The 8590-nt window shown below is 39.8% G+C and overlaps 1 protein-coding gene across 1 annotated transcript; it reads left to right on the top strand.

Moving 5' to 3' along the window:
• The first annotated feature begins 6168 nt into the window (after window positions 1-6168).
• LOC148009298 (17.4 kDa class I heat shock protein-like) lies at window positions 6169-6934 on the top strand. The gene is made up of 2 exons (XM_087673562.1): window positions 6169-6360; window positions 6447-6934. The coding sequence occupies exons 1-2, from the start codon at window positions 6258-6260 to the stop codon at window positions 6716-6718; spliced, it is 375 nt and encodes a 124-aa protein (XP_087529688.1). The 5' UTR covers window positions 6169-6257; the 3' UTR covers window positions 6719-6934.
• Window positions 6935-8590: the final 1656 nt, after the last annotated feature.

The following is an 8590-nucleotide window of genomic DNA, read 5'->3' as shown; positions in this document are numbered from 1 at the left end:
ATCGATCCTCCAACCAAAAGAAAGTAGAACAAATAGACCCTGTTCTGTATAGATTGTGTAATAACATGGTGTGAAGCCAAAGCTCTCAAGTGAGATAATGGCAATAACATGGCTCTATTCTATATGAGAATATTATCACCCACTTTTGGCAGTCCCTTGGAGGTGGTAAATGATAGAGACACTCACTTTCTTAAGGAGATTATGGAAGAGCTAATAGAGATCTACAAGATCTATTATTGCAAGTCAACATTCTACCACCCCATATCCAACATCCAAGTTAAAGTCAGAAATCATATCCTTTATTTAATCTTAATAAGGGAAATTGCTATTCGTCATCTCATGATTGGAACAATGGGCTTACATAGGTCCTTTGGGCATATAATACCTTCCATAAGACCGCTACAAAACACCCTTTCAGTTGGTATATGACACAAAAGATATTTTCCCTATTGAGTTGGAATTTCCCTCTTTGCGAGTGGACATAAGAGAGTGGCTAGAAGACTATGAGTCCCTACAATGCTATCTACGATGCTTGGGATGAGATCCAAAGATTAACCTTATAGTGCATGGAAGCCACACAAGCTCAACACAAAGTCTACTATGATAGCTTTATCAAGTACAAGATTTCAAGGAAGGTGACCTCCCCCTTGTAACGCACCCTAATGGCTTTGTTCAGATACAAGTCATAGATGCCTCAAATGATCCTTTCCTAAACAATAGCTATTGGCTAAAAAGAAGTATTTCCCTCCCTTGAGATCCTAATAATCATAGTCAATAGTACCTTTTTCCCTTGGGACATCACTGATTACTACTTTTCTTCTTGCTACTAGTAGTGATCACTCTCATTTTGAGAAGGTGGTCTCATTCTTCTATCCCCTCAAATCCAGCTTTCGCCCCTTCTTTGTTACCTTCCCTTTTAATCTATCAAACATGGCATAGATGGTTTTGAAAAATGGTATTCTTGTCAAACCAAAGAAGAACACATTTAAAAAAGGAAAAAAAATAAATAGATTATCATAGAAAAGAACTTCGGTTCCTACCATGCCAACCTACTCTTTAACAAAAAGTGGAACCACACTTAAGAACATGGAGAAGAAAAAGAATGAAAAAAAGAGAGAGAAAACAGAAAAGGAAAAAAAGGAAAAATTACACTATTATAGGAGAAAAGGAAGCAATTCCTTTGAAATGAAGTGAACCTCATAGGACCTAAGAGAGAGAGGAGTGTAGAAAGAGAGAGACTTGTTAACGAGTAAGACCTATAGAAATTATAGTGAAGATAGCAATCACACTGATAGTATTTAAGGTGTAAGAGGGTTAGGTCAATCTCATAACGAATTAATCAAGAAACCCTCTCTTCGTCTTCACAACTTGCATGGCTTCCTTCCTCTTCTTTTTGTCTTTTTCTCTCTCTTTCTATCTTTCTCTCTCTTATTCTAGTATTTATCTCTCCTCATCACTCTTGTTCTCTCTCTCTTAGGTCCTGTTAGGTTCACTTCATTACAATTGGTATCAAAGCATTGGTCTTTGATCCTTCTTCTCTCTCCCCCTTTAGATATAGTTTCTTTTCAGTCTCAGAAAACCCTAGTTACTCAGGTACACAGGGAGTATCCCAGGTAGGCAGGGAGCTTTCTTGAAGACCATCGCATCCTTTCTTGGAGTTTTAACTAGAGCTTTGACCAAATTTCGAGGCAAGTAGACAAAGATGGCAACTCGTTTTTACTCTACAACTCAATTTTAGAGGTGTTTTACCCAAGGAGGACTCTCAAGACTTAGAGGATGGCTTAAATGTGACTACTTTTCCCAAAAGTGAGTTTTTCTTTTCTTCCTCACAATTTCTTGAGGTAGCCATGGAATCTCCAATCCAAGAACTACCAAGATCTTTCTCCTCTCTCTTCTTGGGCTTAAGCGCAATCTTCCACTGATTTTCTGACACCTTGGGTAGCTTGTAGAGCACCCATAAGCCTCATCTCACCCAAGTCGAGCCTCCAAGGACAGCCTTGCATTTTTTGGCATATTTTATGCTAATGCATCTCGTCTTTCTTCTCCTGCTCAAGCACATGGCACTGAGCTCCAGCTTCATCTCCCAATTTTTGGCACTCATTTGAGCAAGATTCAGACCTCTTGACTTAGATCTCTGATCTTGGCACTCTCGTAAAGTCCTAGAGTGGACAACATCAATGGTAGCCATGGCACCTTCCTTGCAGCTCAAGTTTTCTTGAAGAATATTCAATTTCTTATCCCGGGAGCTATTTGCAACAACTCAAGTCCCTTTCCCTTGAAGATTTCATGGGATTGAAGACCTTCTTCCATCCATGGGTTGAATAAGTAGAAGGAAGCCATGGATGCTATGAAGATGAAGAGAGAGTTTCTTGGTTATTTCATGATAATTGACCTAACCCTCTTACACCTCAAATACCGTCGATGTGATTGGTATTTTTCTTGTAATTCATGTATGTCTTGCTTGTTACACAAGGGGTGGGTGTCTTTCATATGACCCACCCCCTATCCAACTCCAATCAATGGACTACCTTCCCCAACCCATGAATCCCACTCCACATGGGCACCAACTTGACAATCACTTCAAAGCTACCATGCAAAAACGTTTCCATATGATCCCATTTTTTGTCCCACCCCACCTGATGATGCACCCGCTTACAGCACTCCTTACCACCCCATTGACTCCTGTCTCCCACTATCTTTCCCTTCTTACATGTCGTGTAGTGCACTGTTAGGACCACCCCACCTCCTTCTTCGGGTCTTCAAATGCATCTGCCACACATGTAGAGTACCCCCCATAACCATTGACTCCTGCCACCCACAAGCTTCACTGTTGCCTACTCTACATGTAGTTGAGCATGCCATCAGGAGCACCCTCCCTCCTTTTCAGTGTTCAAACATGCCCACCACACTCAAATGACCCCTCCATAATATTGTTAATATTTCCCACCCTCATTCTTTGCCTTCTTTTTTGCCATGTCCACATGTAACCTTCACAATACCATAGTGCACCATTCACATCTAGGAGCACCAACCTCCTTTCACTGATGACCACCTCCTTCCTTGTCCCTACGATAATTTTCCCTGCCACCACATGCCATGTAGCTAACCAATTAGCCCCCAGGTAAGTTACTCATGAATATATGTGTGCATCACGTGGGTTCAAAATAAGGTGTTTTTTAAATACAATTTTATACATTTTTAACATACAGAAGGGGGTAATATAAAGGGGTTATTTACAGATTGAATAGATAAGGGTTATGTTTTATTCAAGAAAAATTCAGAGATAAGGATATTTATAAATTGGCCTTGAACACATGTGATATAGAGGATATACATATAGTAACTTCCCTGAAAATAAGCCTCCCCAATCGAAGCCATGCTATCTCCTCCATTGCACACCTTGTGGTGTGCTGCATGGGAGACTCATAATCTCAAACATGGTGTGCCAAACTGCACACCATAGTCAAGACATTCTTCTTACACCCTTCCCAATCCCAAGATTCAAGTGGCAACATGCTAGTCCAAATGAACTCCCCATCTCCTTACCTTCCAAACTCCACCTTTTCCAATCCACCATTTCCATCAACCTCTTCTCCTGCATATACTCCTACATCCATTATGCCCTCTTTACCAAATCCCCAATGTGAAACCACCCCTTCTCATTCTCATTACCACACATGTAAAATGTGAAACCACCTCTTCTCATTCTCATACTACATCTATAAAAGTCTCATACAAGCCACTATCACGTGCTCACTTTTGTAAGAAAATTTTCCCAATTGTAAGAACTAAGCACATGCTCAATGTGAAGATAGTCCTCCTCGTATAATTCTTTTGCAAAATGGTAGCATAAATGAATGTGTTTTAGTTTGTCAAAGATGAGATTACTTGAAGTGATTATTGTGACACATGATCGATTGTCACAATAAATGGTAAAGAAATCATATTTGTTGTACAAGTCGAGTTCCTACATCATTTGTGTGATCCATAAACAATCTTTGATTGCAAGAGAGGTAGCTACATACATCAACTTTTTGTGGTAGACATTGTCATAGAGTGTTGCTTTTTGGTACTCCAATAGATAGGAGATCCACCCAAAAGGAGTAAATAGATGGTAGTTGATCTATTGGTGAGAATATCACCTCCCAATCAGCATCACAATAGGTAGAAAGGGCATCTCCTATAATCGAAGGTGGTACTTGAGGTTGAAGTAGCTACTAGCTTTGATGTATCATATTAGCTATTGTACAGCTTTCCAATAATCTTGGGTGTGTCTTTGGATGTATTTGCATAGAGTATTTTCTACATAACAAAGGTCAGGATGTGTAGAAGTTATGAGGTGGTGAATATGATCGAGGATTTGGGCATCTGATTCTTGGGATAATGGAGAAACATCAAAATGCTCAAGTTTGGGAGTAAGAAAAAGAGGAGTGAAAGCAAGGAAGCTAGATTAAAATTATAGGTGAAGGAATTGATTGATATACATTTATTGATGGAGCCGAATAACTTCGATGCCTAAGAAATATTCCTATTCTCAGTAAAGGGGAAGTGGGTACCAATTAGCTCTTTTGCAAATGAAGAGCATCAAGAGAAGATGTTGCAATAAGGATGTTGTTTTGCCACAAAGACCCAAGATTAGGAAGAAATAATCAATGTTGAAGGCGAATAAGTTGTGGTCAGCTTTGATGCATCAAAAACCCTATTCTACAAGAGATAAGCATGTTTTTTGTGGTGCCATTGCCAAGCACTCTACTTTAAGCTATATATGGCTTTCCTTAATTTGCATACATATTAAGTAGGTCTCTAGGCATTGGCAAAATATGGTGGTTCAGCCATATAGACTTCCTCAAAGAGGTCTCTGTGAAGGAATGCAAGAGTGTAAAAAAGCAAAAAACTTATTTGAAGGCTTGATTTATTACATTGTTATACAAGTAATGTTGTAAGGATGCCTCATAAACAGGTCAATATGGTAGGTCAATGCACAATATTAGTGAGTTTGGGAATCTCCCAATTCTCATTTTTTGAATACTAAAAAGGTGGCACTCGAATAGCATGCCCATAAGTTTCTCAAAACCATATGATGTGACCTATCATTGGAAAGAGCTTGAAAAATGGAATCTATTGAGCTATAGAGCGCTCAATTTGGAGTTATAGTGTTCAGGTTATGACAAATCCAAAGATTTGACCACGTGTCCCAAACTTATGGGAAATTCCCATATTCCCCAATATGACGGTGATTCCACTTGGTAGATGGTACATGATAAGATGCTCATAAATGAAAAGAGGTGGAAAAGATAAACTTTGTTGACTTTTGAAGGCCTACCTGAGGTATTTGAATATTCTTCCAATAGAACTTGAGTGCAGTCGTTGTGCATAATTTCATTTTGTCTATAACAAGAAGAACAAGACTTGTGGAGTATAGATGGAACCCATCAAAAGACTTGGTGGTGTTGGAGATTAGTTCTTTGTGTGTTCACTCACAAAGAAGCTACAAGATATAACTACTTTGTGAATGCTTCCGAAAGAAGGGGTATGTGCTTGGTGAATGCTTCCAAAAGGAGGGGTGTTTGCTTCCAAGTGGCGAAAAAGGGATTTAAATGGTTGCCCTTTTATAGGAACAATTCACCATGTTTGAGATAGCGTAATATATGCTACATCCCCCCTTATACCAATGATATGTACAAGGACATGAATCATAATGGAGGACTATTAAGTTAGATATTTGAGAGAGCCAAGGGAATAAAGGCCACCTAGCGGCATCAAGACATTTGAATTGAGTAACATGGAGGCTATACTCTCTGTATCGATGGGAGGTGTCTTAGAAAAGGTTACTTATTCTCATAATTCAAGGAAAAACAGTGAGGGTCATGTGTTTTGCTTTCCTAAGGGCCAGGAATACATTGACATCGATGCCAGATGTTAATGAAGAGTAAATGGAGGCTTCTTATGCACTCAAGGAGATGGTTCGAAAGGACAAGACAATGAAAAGACGTTAAAGGCAGAGATAAACAATGTAGGAAAGGAACAATGTTAGCTGAAAGGGAAGGAAATAACCCGATGGGGGTTGAGTAGAGACCCTGCAAAGGCGCACAGAGACAGAGACACTCAGAGAGAGAGAGAGAGAGAGAGAGAGACTACTATAAAAGGACAGGTGCTGGCTCATCCCTCCCCATTCGTTGGCTTAGTACTCTCTCTCTCTCTCACACACACACACTCCCTCTCTCTTTCTCTGTGTCTGTGCACGCGCGCGCTATATCATGGCCAGCTTCTCTCGCTTCCCTACCATTGCCAGCGTTGGCGAGCTCAAGGTGGACTGGCTCGAGACTGCGTCAGCACACCACATCAAGCTCGATGTACCAGGTGACCAGCAGAGCTCCATCTTGCATGTGTACTGATCAGCTCAATCGTGGCATAAACCTTGAGCACAAATTGTGTTGTTTTTGTAGGTTTGACCAAGGACGACATAAGCTTACAGGTGCTCCCTGGCAATGTGCTTCAAATTAGTGGCGTGCACATTGGTGAGTTAGAAAGGAGTAGAGACTATATGATTGAGCATATTATTGAGAGGCCTCGAGGTAGCTTTCTTCGCCGATTCCAACTCCCCGACAACATTCTTCTAGATAGAATCATAGCCCAAGATGAGGACGGTGTTATGATCATCACAATACCAAAAAGGAAATCCATCATTAGGCAAATCCCCATAGTGAGCAGGTACTAAGATCTCTCTTTTGTATTACCTCATAAAGAAGCCTTCACGCAAGATGGGCATGGCCTATCTAGACTAATTTGAACGTTTCAAGGCTTCATAAGCATCCTACCTAATATATCATTACAAGTATATCCCCCCTCTCCCCCCCAAACATAGAAAACACAAAGACCGTTGAAACTTGACAGGCGTCACATTATCTATAAGAGTCTTTCTCTCATTTTGCTTCTTGAAAGAGGTTGATGTAGTTGCCGAATTCCAAATTACTTCATGAATAAGAAGTTTATACAATCTTGCAAGTAATGAGACATTTTTCTTGTGTGCTAATACACAATTATCCATAAATTGATATTTGGGCTCTTAAAATAGATTGTTTTGCTTGTCCTTTTGATGATTCAATGAGTTATGTGCAATGATACATAAACACAACACAAGCAATGAATGATGCATGATCTATTATCTAACTAAGACACCCATTGTATATCTCCCTAGCTCCTCCCTAATATGATGAACTCGTAGTGGATAGTTGTAATATCCATGGAGCCAACGCCAACTAAGAGACATCATCCATGCATAGTATGGAAACAACCTAGAATGTCCAAAACAACAACAAAAAACATAGAGTTATTGAATTCCTTCTATATAAAAAATTTGTGAGTTGCCCATATACTAATCTCTTTGGCGATCTTTATCAAAGAAAAGATGGTTCGTGTAGATTATTGCTGCATACAAAATGAAGGAGATGCAAGACACAAAAACACAAATGCATGCACACTTGCACATGCATGCATGTGCACATGCACACACACATGCACATACATACATGCACTCAAATGCATACATGCACACACACACACATGTGCATACTCATACACTCCCACATGCATGCACACACATATACACATGAACACATGTGCACATGCACATGCATATGCATATGCATGTGCATGTGCTCACACACACACATGCATGCATATAGACAAGCACATGCATGTAATGTACCCACTTCTCGATACGAAAGGTAACACATAGAAGTTGCTCAAGGCCTTGTCCCAATCTCATGCCATCGGTACTCCACATGAATAATTTGACTTTGATATGACTAGGTAGCCTTAGGTGCACCTTATAGTGAAGCACTTGGCCTCAATCCATGCGGATCAACCTATGAGATCCTACAGATCTAACAATTGCTAATAGAATAGCTAGCACTCAATCAAAGTGATCACTTTGTAATCAATGGAGATCGAAGTAGCATGTTCGCTACAGTTACTTCATAGTGACTCAGAGACGAGGGATGGATAGACTCAACCCCTCTGCCCATAAGGTGAATTATCATCTCCATTCCCCTAAAATGACACTTGGCTAGGTTCTAAGACCAAACCCTAAGAAAGTCAAGTGACAGCTCTTACGCTAGTTTTCCTCGACTCATAGGGTCCACCCTACTACCATTGAATAGTAAGCTTCACCTTGAGTGAAGAAATTTTCCATACCATGGAGCATATTTTTATCCTTTGAGATTACCAATTCAATTCGAATCAATGGACCCTATATCAAGGCTGGTGCTAGATGCCCATATATTTATTCGTCTATGTTGACCATATGATTGGTCTAGAATTTAGTTTATGGAGGCTATGTTGGGTTGAAAGACTTTAATTAGTTCATCTCTTCATGTTTCATAGAAGCTCTAATAATTCTATGGTCTGCAAAGAAGGTGAGACAATGACCTTCAACCAATGGGTTTATCGCAGTGTCACCAAGATTAATATCAGACTAAATCAAGTAAGTATAACTAGCCAATCTATTGAAAATAATAAGATTGAGGATTTTCCCAATCTATCCAACAAATATCTAGCACTAGATATTTGCAAGGAGAGTCTTACTTAC

This window comes from Lygodium microphyllum, unplaced genomic scaffold (genome assembly GCF_053477565.2).
Source record: "Lygodium microphyllum isolate KBCC unplaced genomic scaffold, Lygodium_microphyllum_v1.1.10 scaffold_31, whole genome shotgun sequence".
NCBI lineage: Eukaryota > Viridiplantae > Streptophyta > Polypodiopsida > Schizaeales > Lygodiaceae > Lygodium > Lygodium microphyllum.
This window is presented reverse-complemented; position numbering and strand designations above follow the sequence as displayed.

Excerpts from the sequence above, each read along its gene's own strand:
- LOC148009298 (XM_087673562.1), top strand. The coding sequence starts at position 6,258 with ATGGCCAGCTTCTCTCGCTTCCCTACCATTGCCAGCGTTGGCGAGCTC. Across the intron at positions 6,361-6,446 it reads CATCAAGCTCGATGTACCAG|GTTTGACCAAGGACGACATA; the intron begins GTGACCAGCAGA and ends TTGTTTTTGTAG.